Source organism: Ochotona princeps, chromosome 10, assembly GCF_030435755.1.
Source record: "Ochotona princeps isolate mOchPri1 chromosome 10, mOchPri1.hap1, whole genome shotgun sequence".
Lineage (NCBI taxonomy): Eukaryota > Metazoa > Chordata > Mammalia > Lagomorpha > Ochotonidae > Ochotona > Ochotona princeps.
The window spans coordinates 31,375,193-31,400,008 of NC_080841.1; the positions used below are offsets into that span (position 1 = coordinate 31,375,193).

The 24,816-nt window shown below is 39.1% G+C and overlaps 1 protein-coding gene across 15 annotated transcripts in view; it reads left to right on the plus strand.

The window, feature by feature from the left end:
• The window catches only part of DNAH14 (dynein axonemal heavy chain 14), a 230,288-nt gene that overhangs the window by 59,086 nt on the left and 146,386 nt on the right, over positions 1 to 24,816 (plus strand). For all 15 annotated transcript variants that reach the window (XM_058669242.1, XM_058669230.1, XM_058669231.1 and 12 more), the window contains 7 exons: positions 1,290 to 1,411; positions 5,226 to 5,397; positions 9,084 to 9,188; positions 9,268 to 9,386; positions 9,964 to 10,038; positions 16,308 to 16,395; positions 23,673 to 23,926. In XM_058669242.1, coding sequence (XP_058525225.1) covers positions 1,290 to 1,411; positions 5,226 to 5,397; positions 9,084 to 9,188; positions 9,268 to 9,386; positions 9,964 to 10,038; positions 16,308 to 16,395; positions 23,673 to 23,926 — 935 coding nt within the window. The remainder of the gene's footprint in view (positions 1 to 1,289; positions 1,412 to 5,225; positions 5,398 to 9,083; positions 9,189 to 9,267; positions 9,387 to 9,963; positions 10,039 to 16,307; positions 16,396 to 23,672; positions 23,927 to 24,816) is intronic.

A 24,816-nucleotide genomic window follows, 5' to 3' on the forward strand; every position in this document is an offset into this window, starting at 1 on the left:
ATGGCAGCATTAGTGTAACTGATCACACACATACACCTCCTTTTAAAAAATACAACATCCTCTGGAAAGCAACAGCAGTGTAGAACAAAAAGAGAGCATCCCTAGCCAGATAAAGGACACCTGTGAGGACCAAAAGATACATTTAATATGCTGCTTAGTGGTGGAATATTGCATCCTCCTTCCCTAAGACATCCTGTCACTAGTTCCATTAAACATTGTAAGAAAAATCCTTGTCCATCTGTTAAGCAATAGAAAGCTATAAAATGCTCTTTATGTTCAGATGAATTTAATACTAAACACCTGTTTAAAGCCAATGAAATCTGTTTTGAATTTTAGGAAGTTTGTAGGGCAGGAGATTATCCTAGAAGAATCAATTTCAATCTAGGTATTGGTATTGAATAATTAGATATTGAAATTTTAAAATAATTGCAATAATATTAAATGTGATATTTTGAGGTAAATCTGACAAAACATGGGTGTGTAGTGTCTGTGCAAGGAAAACTAAAAATCCCTCAGAAATTAAGACTTGCGTGAAAGATTAATGTGTCATGTTCATGTATGAGAAATAAGACAGGAGTAAGAGGAAGGGTTTGTGCAAGGGAACCTTTCAATGTAATGCATTTTTACTGTCTTCATTGTGCTAATCATTCCACAGGTATAAGTAGACATTAAAATCTATGCAGCTATAAATGGTGCAGTTTGCCACCTATCAGTCATACTTCGATAAAACTTTCAAAAATCAAGACACATGGAAGTAAATATCAGAAAACAAATACAAATGAGTTACAAGTGGTTTTATTTTTGAGTAGCCAGAGTAAAAGGATGGACCAATTCATTATCTTTAAATAAGCATTACAGTATTAATTTATTTGCCATGATTTTTCTACTATTTTAACATAATATTTGGAAAAGGTTTATTATATCCACATGACAGAAATTTCTGAAATCATTTTAAAATGACATCTCTTAAAAAGTGAATTGCAGAATAATACAATTGCTTTTACGCTGAAGGGGAAAATGCTGAAAAAACTCCCTAGTGGTGTTTCCTCTATGATAGGAATTATGAAACAAATGTTGAATGGGAAATATTTATGCTGAATTCTGTATGTCTATATGTGTTACTCAAACTTTTTATGAGAACATTTATACATAATAGAATTGGGTGAACAAAACATCTCAGATTTCAAAAATGAAATACAGTGACTGACAGTCACTGTTTATCTTAATTTCTACTTTATGACTCTTTACAATTTTGTATATTTGCCAAATATTTGTTTTTCTCATTGCAGGATCTTGTGCATGAATGGACTAATAACCTGACTGTATTCTCTTATGCCCTTGAAGAATGGATGACTTGTCAAAGAAACTGGCTTCGTGTTGAGCCAGTCTTTAACTGCCTAGAAATACGAAGGTTAGAAAAAAAAAAACTTAATACCCCACTTAAGATTTGCAAAAAGAAAAAAATGTGGTTGGTTACCTTCTGTAATCCTTAAGAAATGAACAGTATAGACATTTGAGTATAATGTACTCAGTAAAAACTTTTTTCTTTCACAGGAAGTTTAAAAGTATTAACTTTTAGAAAAAAAAGCTTTATTTCTCAAATTCTAAAAATTTGTATCTATTGGCTGTAAGGAGTGTGCACAAGCACCCCATCCACTTCTGCTCACATGCACAGATAGAGCAGAGCAGAGCATGAACTGACTCAGGATCCCCTGCATGGGTCCAGGAACTCCACTTGCTACTGTCTTCCTTCCTTTTTTTATTATTATTATTATTTTTAATTATTCCATAGACCTGCATTAGCAGGAAGCTGACGTTAGGAGCTGGAGGTGGATATTAAATCAGACATTCTGATATGGCATGTGGACATCTTAACAGGCGTTTTACCCACAAAGGCCAAATGCTCACCCCTTCACAATTATTAACATGAATATATATAAAGGACCGTGGGGCAAAGTGTCAGATGTGTTGTTATCTTCCTTAAATGATAGTTTGATGGGTCTGTTTACTTCTTTAATATCAGTGTTGTTTTAATATATGTAAAAAAACCACTTTTTAGTAGCCTTCATACTTTAAGAATTTTTTTTTATTTGAGCCAGGTAAAGGAATAGAAGACCTGGGAAACTATCTTAAAAATTCTATTTTTGCTTTTATTCATAGTATTAAAATCAATTGGCTTTAAACTCTTTTTTTTTTTATCTCTCAATTTTATTTTATTTTATTTTTTTGTTTGTTTTTATTTATTATTCTTTATTTTTTTTATTAATTATTATGCATTATGTGACAGTTTCATAGGCTCTGGGAATCCTCCCACCCCTCCCCACGCCCCTCCCCCCTGGTGGATTCCTCCACCTTGATGCAGTATTACAGTTCAAATTCCATCAAGATTCTTTCCTTGCAAACATATACCCAGCATAGAGTCCAGCTACTTATTGTCCAGATGGGTTGAACAGTTTGTTGGGGAGACCATTTCTGGTCCAAAGTCAGAGCTGGTAGAATATCATCCCAGTCAATTAAGAGTCTCAATATAACATTAACAGCAATTTGTAACATTATGGAATTGACAAGGTTTTGTGTAACCAGTATGTTAAAAAAACAAAAAAAAACAACAAAAAAAAAAAAAACAAAAAAAAACAAAAAAAAAAAGAAGCAAGTTCTTAACCACAACCTATGATTAGCTCATTGACATTCAATTTTAGTTCATATATAGGACCAGCTGCTATATACCTTAAAATGGCTATAAGGTACCATTCAGCTGTCTCGTGTCTATTTCATTTTAGTATTTAGCCATTTGTTGTGTTGAAGTATAATTTTGCTGATCTTGGCAGATTTTAGGATAATCTAGACTGGCTTGTAACTCTAACAAGACATTTGTCAGCAGTTAAGGTGCAGAAAAAAAATTTTTTTTTGGCGGGGGGATGTGCAGGAAAGTCCCCAACACCATGGTAAGGAGTGACTAATCTTTGTGTCCTACCCAGCGAGGCATTAGCCAATCCATGCCAGCTCTTTCCTGTCAGATTTCAAGCTCTACTTTTTGTTGTTTGTCTATTTATTTTAGTTTTTTTTTAGTTTGTATGATTGTTTGTTTGCTGTGAGGGGTTTTCGGAGTGATCCTGATGGTCATTGCAAGGGAGGGTGGGGGTCCAGAGGTGGAGCCAGGCTCGGTCCAGAGAAAGCTCTCCTCCCTGGTCCCGAGGGACGTTTATTGTTCTTCTGTTTCTGCGGACCGCTCAGGGCTTCTGGTTGTCTTTCCGATGACGTTGGTTTCTGCGCGGTAGTGTTTGGACTTCTTCCATCCCCTGCGGGAGCTCCGGTTAGGGGTGGGTGACCTCAGAGTACTCGGCCTCCGAGGGCATCCAATTCCCTGTGGCCTCCTTGGCAGTTGGGATATAGTCCTTGGGCTTTAAACTCTTAAGGGTAATCACTTAATAGTCTTAATAGTGCCTTGGTTGAGATGAATGGTTACCCAAGAAATTATCTAGGAATCATTAATGATTCACAGTAAATGATACAAGCTAGTCTAGGAGCCATTCTGAAACAAAGTGGAAAATCATGAAGTATGTGTGTGAAAGGTTTGTACGGTAAGAAAGACCACTCATATCAAGATAAGTATTCTAAGCATAAGTTGGGGGGCAAAGAATAGCTATCAAAAGTTTGAAAAAGAGCTGCTTAGATATAAATATTGCTTTTTGGGGATAATGTCCATATTTTATACATATTATTTTTTATCCTACAAAAGCTTGGGATTCTCCTGTTAACCTGCAGATGTTTTGAAAAAAAAAAAAAAACACATAGTTAAGCATATCCATAATGGTTGAAACAGCTTTGCGGCTTAACTTCAAACTTCATTATTGCATTTTAGTAAAAAATTTCTTAGTAGAAGAGCCAAACTCTTCAGTATCAAAATACCTCTGCTGGGTGCTCTTTTATAAGATTTACTGAGATTGAAAAGATGCTTTTAAACAAGGGATGCTGAAAGCACTTATAAATGTGTCTAAAGGAAAGAAACAATTGGACTATAATAGGCCATAGTTTGATGCAGAGGGGCAATGAGCCCTGATCCCAATGGGAGGCAGAAAAGAACAGAAGAATCATCTTAAGGGTGAATTTTGTGAAGGGAATCGATGAGACTCGAGCTTTACCCTAACACCAGAGGAGCTGGGAGAGTGCTTAGCAGAAGGGATTATCCAAGTTCCTCTCCTAATCGGACTTTGACCGAGCTACAGACATGTCTAGGGCAATCACCTGAGGTGTGGAAGGCAATGATGGTGGAAGGAAGGGGCTTCCCTCCTCTGGAGAATTCTGTGGAGAAAGAATGCTTGAGTATGCTAGACCGGTGTTGGCCAGAAATGACTTTATGTATTTGGGGACATTTTGCAAAGTCTATGAACATTTTTTTTAGCTGCCATCTAGTGCATGAAGGTCAAACCAAATGACACACACCTAAAGACTTCCCTCTCATGGCCTCCTCGCTCAACTTCAAGGCACGAGGCATTTGAAGGAAATGACTAGGGTGGGATGGCTGTGGGATACCCGGCTGAGCAGAGAGTGAAGGAGCTGGCCCACCCAGCTTTTGAAGATCCTTCAACAGCAGAACAAACATCATCAGCAGATTAGCAATGCGCATGTGGAGAAGCAGCCACATGCTGCTCTCAGAGGAGAGGAAACAGTGATAATATTCTGTGAAGGAAACTTTCCGAACCAGGACTGACCCCTGCCTTACATTTCCTCATCCGCTAAGACTAGTAGATCATTCAGGGAACCCCTCCTATATGCTTGTTCCTGGACGGAGCATCCACTGCCTTCTCTGTCAGAAACAGACTCCTCTTCCAGAACCCAGATCAAGCAGTCTGCTGTTCAGAAAGCCCCTTCCCATGCCCCGCTGCTTCTCTCGAATTCCACCCATGGTTGGTTTTATTCCATGTATTGACATACAAATCAGTACTTCATGTAGAATCCATGCACATCTGTCTTCTGCCACATACTAAATATACTCTTGTTAAATGATCTTACATCAGATTTTTCCTAGAATGTCTTAGTATGGGCATTATTCATTTAAAGTGAGCACTCAGAAGTTAACCTTTAATCAATGACTGATGAAGAAAAATAAAACGCACAAAGGTGCTTTCTAAATTAAACCATGTTCTGTGGCAATGTATTCAGGTTACACATTTAAATCATAGGACTTTAAAAATATAAAATTTTATCTTTTTTTTTTTCTAAAGGCAGCTCCCAGAAGAAACGGAAGTTTTCTCTCAGGTGATTTCCACATGGAAAGAAATAACATCCAAACTACAAAACAGACTGAATGCTTTGCAAATAACCATCTCTAAAAGAATACCTGAAATTCTGAAAACTTGTAATAAACATCTTGAGTTTATAAAGAAAAGGCTTGAGGTAAAAAAAAAAAATGAGGAACAAAAATCATACCAACCCTAAAGTAGTAAATGATTTTATTTTGCAGAAACAGAGTAATATACAGTGGAAACTAACCTCAAATTCTCTTCTCCCATAGCATGTAGTGAAAATATTAACAAAAGCAATGGTAGATGGACTAGTGAAGTGATCTTAGGCAAAAATACCAAACTTTGAAGAGCCAGAATTCTATTATCTCTTTTTAAGTGTATTTGTTTATCTTGTATTTATTTGCGAGAGAAGGAAACCAACCTCTTCACATGTCAGTTTAGTCCCCAAATGCTTGCAGTGCCCGGGCTGGGCACAGCTTTACCATGTCTGTCATCTGGGTGGCTGGTACCCAAGTATGTGAGGTGTCATCTTTACCTCCCCAGAGTGTGCAGCAGCAGGAAGCTGGATCGAACCAAAGGCAGGACATGGTCCAAAACTCTCTGGTGGGATGGAGGTGGGGTGTAATAAATATCCTGATCAAATGCCCCAAGTCCTATCAAGGTTGAGAAAAGGCAGAGCTACCTTGAGGGGCTTTGTTCTCAATGGGAGAACATAAAACACAAGAACTGGCACAAAAAGTACTTATTGAAGGTTAATTATTTTATTAGTACTATTACTATTTTTTTAAGATTTATTTTTATTGAAAAGTCAGATTTACAGAGAGAAGGAGAGACAAAGATTTTTCCATCCACTGGTTCACTTCCCAAATGGCTGCAAGGGCCAGAATTGAGCTGATCTGAAGCCAGGAGCCAGAAGCATCCTCTGGTTTCCCACACAGTTGCAGGGTCCCAAGGCTTTGGACCATTCGCTGCTGCTTTCCCAGGCCACACACAAGCAGAGAGCAGGTTGGGAAGTGGAGCAGCCGGGACAAGAGTCTGCGCCCATAAGGAATGGAGGTATTTGAATGTAGAGGATTAGCCTATGGAGCCATTGCACCAGCCCAACACCACTACTATTAAATACAGCAAAAGTTCAAATAGAATATGTTGATGAGTTTATAAATTTCTGTTTGTTAAAACATTGAATTGTCACCTTGACATACATATTGCTTAAACACTAGGTTCTAGTGTTTGAGATTCATGATGTACACATTTACTTTACTTCAAAAATCAAGATTTTTTTCAGGCATCACTTTTCCTTGTTAAACACAGGACACAGATACCGGGATGGCTCTTCCAGCATATTTAACTGTAGTCAGGGCATCTATATAGAAAGTTCTTCTGGAACAAGCTGTGATCTAGGACAGGTGGTCGTTAAGCCTTCCAGTTATGTCTGGCACGTGCCTGAATTATTACTGAGGATGATTCCACACCAGTCATTTAATCATGGGCTGACCACTGACTTGGTCCAGGCACTGCTGCTGCTCTATCCTGGTTCTACAAAGTTAAAAGACACATCGCCTACTGCTACAGAACTGTAGTGTGAGAAAGAGCAGAGAGGCATTGCAAAACGAAGTATGCCATGACAGCTTGGGGAGTGAGGCCACAGCAAAGAGAAGAAATGTCCCTGTACTGAGAGAAAGGACACTTACTGTGGTTCTTAAGAGAGGTGTGGGTACTGACTAGGTTAAAGTCCAAACCAAGAGGGTAGGTGAGACATGGAGCCCTGAGCACATGTGGTACCTTCTGGCCTGTGAGCAGCACAGTACAGAGGAGACGGGGCAAGCATGGAACAAGAGGGTGAAGGTGTCTTAAGGATCAGTGAGTGAACAATTTTCATGAGCATTCAGAGAAAACTTTGAGGCAGCAATGTAATTTAGAAATGCCTCACCACATTGTCACATGAGGAACCAAATTGCAACATGAACTTGGAGAGGGACAAATGATTTTCAAACCCAGAGCATGGACAGTGAGGCTGGATATTTAAAAACTAGCTCAAGAACAATAGCAAGCCAACAGTGAGGATGAAAGAAGGTGGAGCCTGGAGCAACAGAGCGGCGAGCCAAGTGTAAAAGATGTCCAGCATTGTGCCTGGATTTCTGGTTTGGCCATAAAACGAAAAGCAATGATGCTGCAGAGAAAGGAGCTGGAGGAGGAGACTTGTGTTTGTTCACGCTGAAAATCTAATGCGTATGGGACATTCAGATGAATGCCTCACTTGGCAACTGGGAGCAGTAGTACTTCCTTGTCTTTGAGTCCTACGGTTCCAGTTACCTGTGGCCATTCATGGTCCTAAAAATATCAAGTAGAAAATTGCAGAAAAAAGTTTAAATTGCATACTGTCCTGAGTAGCATAGTGGAATTTTCCCTACTCTACCCGGAATGCGAATCTTCCCTCCCTGGTCAGCAAACTTACTCCATATACATCACTTACTGCTTAGACGTGTGGTAGGCATCTCAGTTCGCAGGTCTACTGGCATGTATTAGTGTGATGTACAAGTAATGTATGTGTAAGGATTTGGCGCAATGTGCAGTTTCAGCATTTGCTGGGGGAGTCTTGGAATGCATCCTCTTTAGGTGAGGGGGGATGTGCAGTGTGGCTGGGGCAGAGAGAAGTGATCTGAATGGGAGAAAAAGTGCATATGGATTAAATAGCTTGAGAAGAGCATAGTAAGTGATGGGAAAATTTGAGAGATGTCGGCATTATGGTGGAGGGGACCAAGAGGGACTCTTTTTTTTTTTTTTTAGATTTATTTTTATTGTAAAAGCAGATTTATAGAGAGAAAGTGAGACAGATCTTCCATCCACTGGTTCATTCCCCCAAGTGACCACAATGACTGGAGTTGACCACCCAAAGCCAGGAGCCAGGAACTTATCCAGGTCTCCCATGTGGGCACGAGGTCCCAAGACTTTGGGTCATCCTCCATTGCTCTCCCATGCCACAAGCAGGGAGCTGGATGGGAAGTGGAGCATCCCTAGATGGGATCCTAGTACATGCAAGGCAAAAATGACATGTAGTGGCTGTGAAAATGGAAAAAAAATCACAAGTTAAAACAAAGGGCAGAGTCGAGTCATTTACAATTTGCATGCAACAGGAAGACTGACAAGCACTCAATAGATTGGAGCCAACAGGGGCCCTAATGGCAGAATGTGACATGATAGAGAATTAAGATTTTGTACTTACAGACTAAGAACTCTGTAGCAAAGTGGGCACATAGACAACTGTTGGAGGGGAACAAAGGGACAGGAAAAGCTTATACTTTGTACATGAGAGAGTGCCAAGGGAGAATCTGAAGAGAGTAGAACAGAAACCAGTAAGAACTTCTTGGCCTGGCCTAACTGGATGGCCATTTCCTGGTGTGAATCTCCTGCGTTGTGGGGAGAGGTGGGGAAAGTGGTGAATCTCCATGAGCGTGCTTAACAAGAGGACATGAGCTCATCTGTGAATGGGAGCTCCACATACAGGGAAATAGAGCAGAAAGGTGGAAACACACAAGGTAAATCGATAACACTAAAATATAGTGCTTTGTTAAGCAGTGAATAATTTAAGAGGATTTTTGTTTCTGTTTAGGTTTTGATTTTTTTTTTCTAAATTTGCTCTAGGAAATGTTTTTAATGTCTTAATCATAGCTTTCATTTGGCCTTGGTGTTATTTTCACTGATATTAGCATGTTCCCTACACCATTACTGTTGTAGCTTTTGTGTAGATAGGTACACATGCGGATATGAACCTTACAATGAATAAATAAATTTTCTGAATATTTTCTGAACTGCATTTCTCTTGGTTCTTCTGAACAGGACTACCTTGAAATGAAAAGGATGATTTTCCCCAGATTTTACTTCCTCAGCACCGATGAGCTGCTTGCAATCCTAGCCGGCAGCAGAAACCCTGAGTCTGTACAGGTAACGGCCCTCCCCTATGTCCAGCAGTGCTGTTTCCCGAACATTCCTGGATTTACTCATCCACCTTTGCGGTTCACAGCCTCATCTAGTGAAGTGTTTTGAGAATGTGAAGCAGCTGATGATATGCAAACAGGAGATCGGCCCCTCTACCATAAGGATGCTCATGTCTGCTGAAGGCGAAGGCCTCGTGCTGAACAAGTATGCTGAATATGTCGCTAACTAAATGTTCAAACCCCTTGAGCCCTCATGCTTTACAGCCTCTGAAATTTGATGGTTCATGGAAGCACTCTAAGCAAACTAAGATATAATATCCTTATTCAAATATGCTGTCAACTTTCTGGACGTCCTCTCATGCATATTCATTTCTTTTTGATTAGAAGCAGAGAAGATAATCTTCAAACTCATGATGCTCATTTAGGTCTAGCTTCTGCTAGACGTTTCCTACTCTCTCGTTAAGACATGACCTGTTTCGCTAAGCTACCACGCCAGGCCCCCCAAAATGTTTTATACTATAATCTCTGTCTCTTACAGATTAATATTTTTGCATAGAATCTAATTACTGCATAAATTTATGGTCTTTATGTCAGAATTCCTTAGAACCTGATTAAATGTTTTCTGTGCAGTTTTCCAAATTAAAATCTGGAATAACCAAGACATTCTAGAATTATATTGACCCGTGACTATTATTAAAATGTGTCAAAATGTAGTCTAACTCTATCAAAGGACAGAGCATGAATTAAAATGGCTTTCTGATTTTTTTTTAAACAAATTACAGGAAAATTCATGTAAGAAGTGCTGTGGAACAGTGGCTAGTAAATGTAGAAAAAAGCATGTTTGAAGCATTAAAAAAGTAAGTACAAATTTTAAATCCTGAACCTATATATATTGGTTACCTTTATTTAACTCTACCTTTATCAGTTTAACTTTTTGTATCCTAGGTGTAAAGGTGAGATTATTTAGCTTTTTCTTTCTACACCTGTCTGATTTTACCTAACATAATGTGCTCCAGGACCATCCGTGTCATCAGAAACAATAAGATGTCCTTACATTCAGAAGCTTAATGGTATCCATTGTATGTATACACACCATGGTATATATATACGTGTGTGTGTGTTTATATATATATAAATATATAAAAATAAATATTTATATATAAATATATATACACACATATAAAAACAATATATAAAAACTATATATATATTTCTGATTTTTTTCACCTTCTATTTTAAATTTTATGATACAATTCCATAGTGCCTGGGATTTCCCTATCCCCTCCCCAAATTGCCTTCCCCCAACTGATTTCCCTCATACAATTGCAACAGTATAGTTCTTCATAAGCAGCCACAAGTCCATCATTCTGTTATTAAAGTGTGTCCTGACATTGCTGTACAGATAATGGTAGATAGTTCAGCATCCTATTGTCAAGATAGATCCAACAGTTTCACTGGGAGCCCATCTTTGATTTGGAAGTAGAGATGCATACTGCATTGTATCAACATATCTGAATATGATAGTCTCAATTGCGCAGTTTCTAATCCTTCCCACCATGTTTTCTTTATCCATCCTTCTGAGAGCGCTGATGCTGCTCCCTTATCTCCTTATTGTGAATAATCCTACAGTGTACATTGGAAAGCAGATGTTTCTTTGGCACGCTTACTTCTGTTCTTTTGGATATATACTCAAAAATGGGATTCCTTTTGAGGACTCTCTGTGCTGTTTTCCCTAATGACAATTTATATTTCCTCCAAGAATTCCTTTTTCTCCACATTTTTGCCATCACTTAACATTTTTCTTTTCTGTTTTGAAAGTCTTAAAGAGGGCAAAGATGAGACTGAGAGGGAGAAAGAAGAGGTCTTCCATCTACAAGATCACTCCCCAGATGCCTACAACAGTCAGAGCTGGACCAGGCTGAAACCCGCAGGGGCCCAGTATGGAAAGCCCTCATCTGCCTCCTAGGGCGTTCATTAGAAAACCAGAGAGAAGCAGAAGAGCCAGAACTTGGACCTAGGCACCCTGATAGAGGATGCAGGTGTCACAGGCAGTATCTTAACACTGCCCCACTTCACTGCTTCTTGATAGTAGCCATTCTGACATGTGCAAGGTGATAACACGTTATGGTTTTATTTTACATTTCTCTGGTGGTTAGTGATATTTACTTATTTTTTGTTGTTGAGCTGTTCGAATCTCTTATGTATTTTGGGTACAATTCCTCTCAGAATGCATAGTCTGAAAGATTTTTTTTCCCACTGAAAGAGTTTAGGGTTAGGGAGGGTGGTTTTGTTTTGACTCAATCCCATTTATTTCTTTCTGCTACTGTTACATGTACTTTCGGGGAGTATCCCTGGCCAGAATCATGGCCACATCAGTGTTGTGGAGGTTTTCTTTTAGTGACTGTATAGTATCAAGTCTTACTGTTTAAGTGTTTGATGGGTTTTGAGTTGATTTTCATGTTATGTGAAGTAAGGGTTCAGTTTCACTCCTCTGAATGTGAAAATGAAAGTTTTCCAGATATTTATTGAAAAAAAATTTGAAAAGATTTTACTTATTCATGTGAAAGAGCAGCAGACAGATAAGGAGAGACAGAGTAATCTTTAATTCACTGGTTTACTCCCCAAATGGCCACAACAGCCAAGTCTGAACCAGGACCAAACCAAAAGCATGAAACTCCATTCTGGCTTCCCACGTGGATAACAAGGGCCCGTAATGTGGCCATCTTCTCCTGCCTCCCCTGGTGCATTAGCAGGAAGCTGGATCAGAAGTAAGGCACTCTGATGCAGTATGCCTACGATGCAAGGAGCAGCTTAACCTGCTGTCCCACAGCACTAGCCCCAAGAGACCTTTATCTATTGTATATTGTTGTCATCTTTGTTGAAAATCAGTTGACCATAGGTCTGTGGATTTATTTTCAGTTATTGTACTCTGGCCAGTCTATTTTTTAATGTCAGTACCATGCTATTTTAATTACTATAATTTTGTAATGTATTTTGAAATCAGTGTGATACTTTGGTTAGAATCTTTCTCAGTCTGATTTTTGTTACTTGGTTAGAGTCTTTCTCAGTCTGATTTTTTATTACTATTAACAAAATAGCTCAGGCTGTCTACTTATTAAAATGATCTTATTTACCTCATAATTCCAGAGGTGCAAGGTTAGGGGGCCAAATGGCTTTATTGCTAGCAGTTTCAAGATGGCTTAGAGAATCCCAGGGCAAAAGGTAGGGAATATAAACATGTGTCTGTGTGCCTATTCTGGTCTTTCTCTTTGTTATCATAAATCCATCACTATCCAAAAATGAGATATTCGTTTTGATGACCTTACATGATCTCAATCACCTCCCAGGAGCATCAACTCTAGGCATCATACTCAAGGTCTCCATCCACTTTGTACTTCACAGTGGGAATTTCAGTTCAACAGACAAGTCTTCAGGGTTTTGTATGAATTTTAGGTAGATTTTCCTTTTCTGAGAAAAATGACCTTTTGATAAAAGACAGCATCAAATCTGTAGATTGCTTTGAGTAGATTGGACATATTAATAATATTCTTCCAGTCCATTAGCACAAGAAATTGTTTCATCTATTTGTGTCTTCTTTTCTTTCATCTATGTTTTTTTTTTTAGTTTTCAGTATGTAGATCTTTCACTTACTTAATGTCATTATTTAAATTTAGTGTTCTGTTTTTGATGCTATAATAAGCATATTCTTCAGATTTATTAGCACATGGAAATGAATAAAATGTTTTTTTGTGTTGGTGTTCTATCCTGCCATGTTACTAGATCTGTGGATTAGTTCTTATAGTTTTCTAATATAGCCATTAGGATTTCCTACATATAATATAATATCAGCAGAACAGGTCATTTTTCACCTCTTCCTTTCTAATATGGATGCACCCGTTTCCTTTTCTTATCTTGGTGCTCTGAGAAGGACATTTAACGAATAGAAGTAGGAATAGGTATCCTTATCCTGTTCCTCGACTTAGAGGAAAGATTTCTGCTTCTCACCATGGAGTTTAACATTAGCTGGAATCCTTTCCTAAGTGAACTTTTTGTATTGAGGTACATTCCTTCAATGCTTAAATTGTTGAGGGTATTTTACTAAGAAAGTGCTCCAGTGTGTCTGGCAAGAACACAAGGAGATTATAGGTCAGTATCCTTGATGAACACAAATTCAAATATGTTCAACAAAATATTAGCAAACAAAAATCTATGGCACATTAAAGGGATAGTTAACTAAAAACAAGTGGTGTGTATTTTTTAGGGCACAAGAATAAAAACAACATACGTGAGTGAATAAGTGGATTCACTGTGAACAGAATAAAGGCAAAAGCCACATGGTCCTCGCAGTAGAGGCGGACTCGCAGGCTTTTCTTGGTTAAAGCCTTTTTTTGTTCTTATTGTTTCCATTTGGAAAAATCTTTGTTTTTCTCCCTTTGTACTCAGTCTATGTGTGTTCTCAAGGTGAGGTGAATCTCTTATAGGAAGTCTATTGTTTGGGCTCATTTTTTTCACCCAGTCACTTGCTTAGCTTTTAGTTGGAGCTTTCACATCCAGCGTGGTTGAGAAGGGCCTACGGCTGCCCTTTGGTTCACTGCTGGCTGGGATTTTGCAAATCCTTTGATGCTTTCTTCCTCCTGTGCTGTGTTCTTTTGTGGTTTGATACTTTTCTAAGGTAGCATATTTGGATTCATTTTTTTTAATCTTCTGTGAGTTTTTTTCCCTAGTGATCACTCTCAGGCTTACATAAAACATCTTTTACCCTTATCAGGCTGTTTTTAGCTGTTAAGAACTTAAATGTCATCACATAAAGCAAATCTACACTTTGACTACAGTCCCCCTATTCTGTTTTTGAAATATTTGTGTACCCTAACAAATGACTAGACCTGTAATTTTGTCTATTAACCATGAGATTTGCTTAAATAGCTGATTTACACAATAAGGGAATGTTTTAAATATAAGTGTGTACTTTTTTATCAGTGGGTTTTACAACTTCATATTTTCATGTTTGTAATTAGTACTCATTTCTTTCACTTTTATGAATTAGTATTTCTTGCAGAAAAAAGAAACAGAAATTTCTTCAGCTTTTTAATTTATGAGAAACTTGTTATCCCCCTTTGTTTTTGAAGGACAGGATTACCATGTATAGGGTTGCTGGCAGGTTTGTTTTGGGCCTTTAAAATGACATTTGGGACTGGCACAATGGCTAAGTTGGCAATCCTCAGCCTCTAAGCACCAGGATTCCATATGGGCACTGGCTTGTGTCCCAGCTGCCCCACTTCCCATCATGCTCCCTACTTGTGGCCTGGGAAAGCAGTAGAGGATGGCTCAAAGCCTTGGGACCCTGCACCCACGTGGGAGACCAGGAAGAGAAGCTCCTGGTCTCAGATTGGCTCAGCTCCAGCTGTTGCAGCCATCTGGGGAATGAACCAGCAGATAGAAGATCTTTCTATCTGTCTGTCTTCTCTCTGTAAATCTGCCTTTCCAGTAAAAACAAATACATCTTTATTTTTAAAGGACATTCATTTGTTCTAACTTCCTGAAGAAAACATATTACAGAATTCTGGTGATTGCCTTGTATGCAATCATACCCTTAAATCTGCTGCTTTCAGAAATCTCTGTCTTCAGCTTTTGACAGCTGAATTAAAATGCATTTTGGTGTGGCTCTCTAAATTTATCCTATTTGGTGTCCATTGGGCGTCTGGGATCCAGATTTCTGTTTCATTTTCCAAGCTTGGGAAATTTTGTGCCATCACCTCTTTAACATGTTTTCTACCCCCTTCTTTCTGGCATATCAGCATTGCACACATTGTTTCACTGTGATGTCCTGTAAGATCTTCAGGTCTTCATTCTTAGTTTTGTTCCGGTGACCTTTCTTCAAGTTCACTAATCCTTTCTTCCACTTAATCATGTTTGTGGTTAACCCCCTCCATTGAATTTTTGTGTTCAGTTATGTTATTCTTCACTTCTATGATATATGTTTGATGATTTTTGTGTTTTCTCTCTTTGTTGATTTACTGTTCATACATGCATTCCTTTCTATTTACCTGAGAGGCGAGCAGACAGTTCCACTACTTCACTCCTCAAATGCCCAAAATGGCTGGGGCTAGGTTAGGCCAAGGCTCAAGGCTGGGAACTTAGGCTGTGTCTGTCTTCCACCTGCTTGAGCTTCCTGCGTCCTCCCAGGATGTTCATTCGCAGGAACCTACTCTCTTAACTGGCATGCTAGTCACAACCCAGATATTCATCCCAAAGTAGCCCTTTGAATCTGCTGCTGCTTGGGGTTGAACCTGCTGCTGCCTGCCTGCTGATACAAGGACTTAGTGTCTTTTCAATGTTTATCTTGGATACTGTTCAACGCCATCTAACCATCCTGTGGTATGTTTTCTAATGGCTGGCAGTTCTCCCTTTCTATTCTTAGATTGCATTTTTTCAATTATTTTGGCAGAATTGTTCCAAAATTATTAACATTAGCTGTTTAAATGTCTGGATTTAAATTTTTTAATTATTTGAGAGAATGAGTGCTGTCATTCACTACTTGACTCCTGAGTCGCCTGCAGTGGCTTGAGCCAAAATCCGGAGCTGGGAACATGATTCAGATCTCCTGAATGTGTGGTAGAAACTCACCTCTACATCCCAGGATCTGCATCAACAGGAAGCTGCAATCGGGAATTAAAGCTAGACAGTCCAGGTTCAAGTCCCAGCTGTTCCACTTCTGATCCAGTTCTCTACTAATGCTCATAAGAAGGCAGTGGAAGATAGAATGAGTGCTTGGGTACCTGCCACCCACATAGGAGACCTGGATGGAGTTCCAGGCTCATGGCTTCAGGATGGCTCAGCCCCTGCCACTGGCAACTGTTTGGAAAATGAACTATCACTCTCCTGTCCACTCTATCTTCTTGTCTTTCAAATAAATAAAATTTTTAGAAAAAGTACAGATAATGTTAAAGAGGAATTCAAGAAATGTGTTTTATACTTTTAAGTTTGTGTTACCTCTGTGTAGTCCCAAACATCTATCTAAACTAGAAAAAAATGGATATCTTAAATTCCCTTGTAACTGTGTATGCTTTATCATGAAATGGCCACCATAAGTGACTAGATATTAATAACAAAGTATTTTTGTTTGCAGATTTGTAAATCAAGGAATTAAAGACTGGTATTGCCAGGTTTTTCCCTTATGGGCTGTAACTCATCTGGGACAAGTAGTACTCACTGTGGTAAGTTAATGTTCCTTTGATGTATGTATGTAGATGTTTAGTTAGTGGTCACACTGCAAAGAAGGCAAGAATTTAAGAAGTAAATCATGACAGGGACTGATATCTATAGGTTTCTCTGAAATGAAAATATTTTTAAAGGGTGGAAAGGAAAGAGACAAAATGGTGGAATAAGATAAGGACACGTTTATAAACAAGTGGAGAATCATTGGCCAGGGCAAAGCTGAGAGGCTGCCATCCCAGGAAATAGGAAAGGGCAGGCCAATGGCAAAGGAATACCTGGAGACCCATGGGCACAGGGAAGCAATAAAGACAGCAGAACGGTGTTGCACTGACCACATACCCCAGCAGTGGTTGGGGATCAGCACTCCACCAGTGGCCGGGTTGGAAGGAGAGTTCACCCAGAGCTCAGGAAGTGAACCCATAGAACTGCCCATCCTGCCGATTCACTTGATTCAACCACAAACAGATGCAGAGTGGCAAAGCCCAAGCAGGCAGTTGCAGGGATGGCGTGGATTTCATGGCTTACGCCCCCATCAGTGCCACAATGTGTGCCATTTTGTGTAATGAGGAAAATGCTATGGGGCTGGAGGAACAACAGCAAGCTGTACATGCACTAAGCCAGGAACAAGCTCATTTCCAGCTCAAAGCATTGTACTGATCCCACAGGAAAAATAGTATCTACATAGCATCCTAGAGGTTCCACCCAGGATAGGCTCAGGTGGCCCCCAGACCTAATGGCAAGTAGGCTCAGACCTCCACAATGCCACAATGGGTGCCATTTTGTATACTGAGGAAAAAGACTGTGGGACTAGAGGGATGTCCGTGAACTCCACAGGCATTGAGCCAAGAGAAAGCTAATTTCCAGCTCAACTCATTGCACTGATCTCACAGGGGAAATAGTACTGACCTTGGCATCCTATGGTTTCTACACAAAATAGGTCCAAGTGACCTCAGACCTAATGGCCAGCAAGTTCTGGCACTGCTGACAACCCAGTGATTTAGGATTGCTGGCATCTCCCTAATCCTGGGCACTGCTTAAACCTAGAGTGGGAGAAAGGCTATGCAGGCAACAGTGTGACTACAGCACAGTATCACAATGGTTGGAAAGGAGTAAGTCAGGAGCTGGGTCTGTGGAGACCATGATAGAAGCCGAGCACAAGAGCCCGGGACTGAAACTTGCTGGAGGGGAATAACACAAGTGACTGCAGATGATGAACCAGGTACTGAACACAATCAGAAAAATCAATCTAAAGAAACCAGCCCTATGGAGAGGAATCTGCTAACTAGAATAGCAATTACCAACAACAAAAGAAGAAACAGGCACAATGAATATTACGGATACCTCCACCACAAAGGAGCAAAAGCAAAAAAATGGGGGAGGGGGTAAAAAAAATCTTAACTTGTTATAAAGCTTCTTAACAGTGAGAAGCACATACAGGAGTTCAAGAAATTTAAGGAATATGTCACACAAAATAGCAGCACTGAAATTAAATCAAGCCAAATTATTAGAAATGAAATTCAATAATAGAATGAGCAAGCAAAAGAAGAATTTCAGAATTGGAAGTTATTTGTCACAATGGAGAAACAACCAAAAAGCTGAAAATAACTGAGTCAAGCAAAAAAGTATTCAAGAATTGAGACACTATTAAAAGGCTGAATATAAGAATTATGGGAGTCCCAGGAGGCACAGAAGGAGAAGCTGGGTTTAAAAATATATTCAATGAAATAATGAAGAAACATTCCCTAATTTGGAAAACGATTTAGGAAACAACTACAGGAGGGACACGGAACTTCCAATAAGGTTGACCATATTCGCCATGACACATGATAATGAAGCTCTCTTGTTAAATGCAGGGAAAAGATTCTTTTTTTTTTCTTTTTTTTTATTTATTTTTTTATTCATTGATTACATTGTATTATGTGATACAATTTCGTTGGAACTGGGAATCACCCCACCCCTCCCCCCGCCCTCCCCCATGTGGAAAATTCCACCTTGTTGCATATCTACAGATCAAGTACATTTGAGATTCCCTCTTTACAAGCATAAACCAAACATAGAGTCCAACATCTTATAGTCCAGTCTAGTTCCTCAGCTTCTTGGGGAGACCCTTTCCGGTCCGAGGGCAGAACCATCAGATTATCTACCCGATCAATTAAAGGCTCCAACATACCCTCAGCAACAATTAACTTCGTTGTGTAACTAATAGTTATAGTATTGAGTAACCAATATGTTAAAAACAATTGCAATTTCTTAACCATCTTCTGTGATCACCTCATTGTCAATTCAGTTTTAGTTTATACACAACATATAACATAATATACATAAAATAACATGTTCGCAAACATGTGGTATCTGACCTTTTGGGATTGGCTCATTTCCCTTAGCATTATGGTTTCCAGTTTGGCCCATTTGGCCACAAAGAACTGCATTTTGTTTTTTTTAATAGCTGAGTAGTATTCCATGGAGTAGATGAACCATAGCTTTCTTATTCAGTCTTCTGCTGATGGGCATTTCGGTTGCTTCCATGTTTTTGCAATTACTGATTGTGCTGCTATGAGCATAAGGGTGCATGTTGACTTCTCATAAAACAGGTGTTTTGGATATATTCCTAAGAGTGCTATTGCTGGATCATACGGTATGTCAATTTTGAGTTGTTTGAATGTTCTCCATACTGATTTCCATAGAGGCTGTACCAACCTGCAGCCCCACCAGCAGTGGAGTAGGGTTCCCTTTTCCCCACAACCTCGCCAACAAGTGTTGTTGGTGCTTTTATTCATGTGGGCCAGTCTTACTGGCGTTAGGTGGTACCTCATTGATGTTTTAATTTGGATTTCCCTTATTGCCAGGGAACTTGAGCATTTTTTCATATGTTTATTTGCCATTTGGGTTTGTTCTTTTGTGAAGTGTTTGCCCATTTCCCGTGCCCATTTCTTGAGTGGGTTGTTTGTTTTGACATTTTGGTTGTTTTGTAGTTCTTTGTATATTCTGGAAATTAGCCCTCTGTCACCTATGTAGTACGTGAAGATCTTCTCCCATTCTGTGGGTTGCTTTTTTACTTTGTTGATTGTTTCCTTCGCTGTACAGAAGCTTCTTAGTTTGATGAGGTCCCATTTGTTTATTCTGGTTTTGATTGCTAATGCTTTTGGTGTCCTTTTTAGGAGGTCGGGACCTACCCCTAGATCTTGTAGAGTATTTCCAACATTTTCTTCCAAGAGTTTGAAGGTTTCTGGATGTAGGTTTAGATCTTTTATCCATTTAGATTTGATCTTAGTGTATGGTGAGAGATGTGGGTCTATCTTTTTGTTTCTGCAGGCTATCAACCAGTTGTCCCAACAGCATTTTTTGAACAGACCTTCCCATTTGCCTGGATTGTCGTTTGTCTTTTTGTCAAAGATTATTTGGCTGTATCTGTGTGGGTTCCCATCTGGTGTTTCTATTCTGCTCCATTGATATTTTTCTCTATTTTTTTGCCAGTACCAGGCTGTTTTGATAACCACTGCCCTATAGTATGTCCAGAGGTCTGGGACTGTGATTCCCCCTGCTAACTTCCTGTTCTTGAGAATGGTTCTAGCTATTCGCAGTTTTTTGTGTTTCCAGATGAACCTTTGAATCATTGTTTCCAGATCTGTGAAGAATGTTTTGGGCAATTTGATTGGGATTGCATTGAATGTATATATTGCTTTTGGCAATATAGACATTTTAATGATATTGATTTTACCTACCCAGGAGCATGGGATGTTATTCCATCTTTTGAGGTCCTGTTCGATTTCTTTTTTAAGCAGTTTGTAGTTTTCTTCAAATAGGTCTCCAGGGAAAAGATTCTTAAATATCCACGTGAAAAAGTCAGTTAACATAGAGGTACCCCATCGGTCTCACTGCTGACCTCTCACAGGAAATTCTAAAGGCCAGAAGAGAATGGAGTGACACATTCCAGATTCTAAAAAGAAAAACTGTCAGCCCAGAACAACTTACCCAGAAAAGCTTTCAATGTCTTCAGTGACACATAGGTCATACAGTAGCATCATTTTCTTCAAAAAGGTTTTTTATTTGCTTTTTCACTTCTTCAGTAGCGTGTTATTTAACTTCATGTTTTAAATTTTTCTGTTTTCCTTCCTGTTGATGTTGTTTTATGGTTTTTCATTTAAGGGGATGTATAGTAACTATGTAATGGACTGTCACATACAGATGTGAGGATACAATGCAGTATACATCTCTACTTCCAAATTAAAGATGGACTCCCAGAGAAACAGCTAAATATATTTTGACAATAAGATGAAGGACTCTGCCATTGTCCAAACCTACAATGTCAGGATACACTTAAAGAGCAGAATGATGAACTTATGCTGTTTATGAAGGACTATACTATTATAATAATATACTGGAAATCAGTGGGGATGGGGAATCCCAGAGCCTATGGAAGTGTATCATAAAATAATACAATACATAAAATTATAAAAATAGAATGGAAAGACATATAGATATAAATATGATAAAGCAAATATAACAAAAAGTTTGTTGTGGAATACAGATGATAAGTGTATGGGTATTCACTGTAAAAGTTCATTTTCCTGTGGGTTTCAAACTTCATAATATTGAAATAATTCATAAATGATTATTTTTCCTAGGTGAATCATTATATTTCATTGTATGCATTTTTTTTTTTTACTTCAGGAGTTAAAAAATTAAATACTAACTTTGAAGTTGAGGTGAGAAGACTAACTCAGGTCCCCCTGGGCTAGTCAAAGTGTCAGCAGAGCCTTGTTCACTTCCTGGAGACTCTGGAGGAGAGTCCCTTCCTGTATGTTCAAAGCCAACAGTGTTGCATCTCCCTAACTGTTCTTTTTAAAAATAATAATAAAATTACTTATTTATTTAAAATTCGGAGTTGCAAAGAGAATGAGAGTAGAGAGAAATTTTTCACTCACTGGTTCACTCTCCAGATGGCTGCTTCAACCAGGGCTGGGCCAGGACAAAGCCAGGAATCAGGAAATTTTTCCAGGTCTCCAATGTGGGTGGCAGGGGTCCAAACACTTGGAGCATCTTCTGCTTTCCCAGGCCATTAGCAGGGAGCTGGATTGGAAGTTGGACAGCTAGGACTCAAACTGGCAACCATCTTGCAAGCCATGTCTTGACTATGCCACAACAATATCCCCCTAAGGACTCTTTTGTAATTGTATCTGCCACTGCTTACGGGTGAAAAATCTTTTCTGTTCTTTTCATGTTGCAACAAATGGCAAAGTAACATCATTTAAAAAGACTGAACAGTAGTATTTCACTGTGTATATTTATGTACCATATTTTTTTTTATCCATGGCTCAGCTGGTAACTTAGATTCTTGTCCAAATTGGCAATTCTTTTGAGAAGTAGTTGTCGAAACCGTGGAGGCAGTAAAATTTCGCCCAGGAGAGTGGAGGAGGGACAAAGAGCGAGCCCGAAGAAACATCAACATTTGAGAAGTAGATGGAGGAAGGGGCATCCAGGAAGAAGAGTGAAGAAGAGTAGCTGGAGAGAGAAAGAAAATTAGGAGATTTTTCTCATGGAAGCTAAGGGAGAAGGGGGCTTTTCTGATTTTCGCTCTAGGAATCTGCGTGGTTTGAAAGGCTGTGGAGAGAGGTGAAAACTTCATTCTGGACATTTGGCTTAGTATTTAAGATGCCACTTGGAATGCCAGTAGCTCTGCTCCCAATTCTACTTCCTGCTGATGTGCTCCCTGTGGGACTGAAGATGATGGCTCCCCTGTGGGAAATGCAGAGTGGGCCTTTAGCTAATGGCTTCAACCTGACCCAGCCATGGTTACTTGATGGTTATTTTAAAATGTCATCACAGGGTGATTACTTGGGACGAATGCATCCAATCTAGTTTCCTGCTTTAAGGATCTAAGGATCTAGGAAGCAACAGGTGCCGGCCCAAGTGCTTGGCCCTTTACATGCAGGGGGGAGACCTTGATGGAGTTCCCAGCTCCTAATGTTGACCTTGCCATTCCTTGGCTATTGGACCCATTGGGAGAGTGAAAGATGAAATGTGTGTATTTCTCTGTCTGCCTTTCCTTCATCATTCTTTCAAATAAGTAATTTATTTACATAACAAAAATAACATCATGTCTTTTTACTTTGACTTGACTTACCACAATTTTCCAAAACTTTGCTAGTAAAATAACTTGGGATTGTGGATACAAATTAACATAATCAGAGATGCTTGATCCGTTTTGTTATTCTCTGTTACATCTTAAACTGAAGGACTTGTTCAAGCTGCTATTTACAAAGGTGACCAAATGGCAAAGTGATAATGAATCAGTCTGCACATTTCAATAGGAAATTCAGATAATCAAACCTTCTCTATCAAGGAAACATCTCTGCACCTCTAGTCCTTCAAACATGCTCAACTAAGAGGCAATCTGTATTGTTTCCAAACAATACTTGACAGTAGTGACTATCAGCTTCAGTCTGTACTTATGCCCAAGTTTTTCCCACATATATGCCTTATCTACTGCAAATTCTGTTGCCTGGAAGGCAATTTATATCCCTCTTGTATCTCACATTTCTTAACATGTTACATGACTAGGACTTGTCTTTGAATGAATATAAAACATACTTGTGGCCACTGAGGCTTTCCAGACAGACTCATCCCAAGATACAGTCATTAAGAATTCCACTGCAGATGAACACTCTGGTTCCCAATCTCTCTCACTGAAAAAATTCCTCCTCCAGCCTACCCAGGATATCCCAGGGAGGGGACTTGGGCCATTGGGTCTTCTCTCCTGAGGCTGGGAATCTAGAATACATGTGCCAGGGGCAACAGCACAGACATGACCTTCACCAGGTTTGCTGCTGCTTGAGTCGGCTTTGGTTTCTGTCCACTTCCCAAGCTCAGTCTCCACCTTTCTGTTGATCAGTGGTCTGCAAGTCAACAGTCTCCTTTGAAAAAGACAGAATTAGCAACTGAGACTGTTCAATTCACCAGGTTGCCTGTCCCATGCCTTCTATGACTACAAACACAATGGATTCTGGGTATATTGTAAGATCAATGGAGAAAGCAATACTGATTTCCTCTTGGAGTGCTCTTTTGTTATTGTTGACAGGTTATTAATTAGTGATGTTGGGATTAGCAATCTAAGATTAGAAAATATAAATGAATAAGCATTCTGTAAATATTCATCAAAATTCTATTTTAAGCCCTCAAAACATTTTCTCTGTCAGTATATATGGCACATATAGAGCAACACACTCATTGCAAAATGAAAAGTTAAGCTTCTGTTATATATGTATCTCTTTGTCAGAGTCAGATCATGTTTTGTTCTGACTGCATTAAAAGTTTCATGAGTTATCAACCAAAAGAAGCATTGGAGAAAGTCCGTGCCGGCGTGCTGGATCGTCTAGAACAGCTTGCAGAACTGATGCTGCGGGACGCTTGTAACTCTCGAAGGAAAGCCGTGCTTGGGGCCTTGCTCATCCTGTATGTTCACTGCAGAGACTTGGTGATAAATTTACTGCTTAAAAATGTCTTCAAGGCAGAGGACTTTGAGTGGTCAAGGTGAGTGGATCTAAATTGTAACTCCATGAAATAACTTCTCATCATCAGATCTTGAGATAAAAGGATCCTTGACTTCAAATTTCGTAAACATTTAAATTTCTGAGTGTATACCAAAATTCTAAGCAAACTGCAAGTATCACTTTGATCAATTTATTCTTGTGTAGCCTTTTCTCTCCCTCGTTCTTCTTTCTGCTTCGTCTTCCTGAACTGAACACTGTCTTCTCACAGCTGAGTTTTTCCTTTTTCAACTCAGCCAAAGGAGGATGTTTTTCTTGCTGAATCCTCTTCTCTCCTGGAACACAATAGGCTGGGGAAGCAAACTGTAAAGCTTTTCCAGCCAGCTTTCTTCCTCCTAGCCAGAGGTAGTTAGTTAAAAAATACAAGTTTAGACGAAAGAAGGCCACTGTCGTTGATGAAAAGAGATGAAAAGGAAATAAAAATTCCTACCATAACTGTGACATTTCAAACTTTTGAATTAATTTTTCCCTAAAGGTTTTCTCTTAGGATTATGCTCTCTCCCCTAAGAGCTTGCCAAATTTTGAGCATATTTCATTCTTCTGTTTTCAAAGTTTACTTATTCTGAATATTAATTTATAAAATGACCTTTTCCTGGAAGCATTTAAAAGGACTTGAATAGTATATAAGCTTATCAGTGACATCATCAATTGAAAGATATACCAAGCTATTAACAAACATTATTTTTCCCATGACATTTAAAAATTATCAAATGTAAAATTCTTTCCAAAAATATTCTTTGGCATTCCTTCATTGATTAGGCCCTGAAAATGTTATTTTGAGACATAAGTCAGCACTGCTAGGGACACAGACAAAAGCCAAAACAGTATATCCCATGAGGTTACAAACGAGTCACAAATTTAACTCAAGTTCAT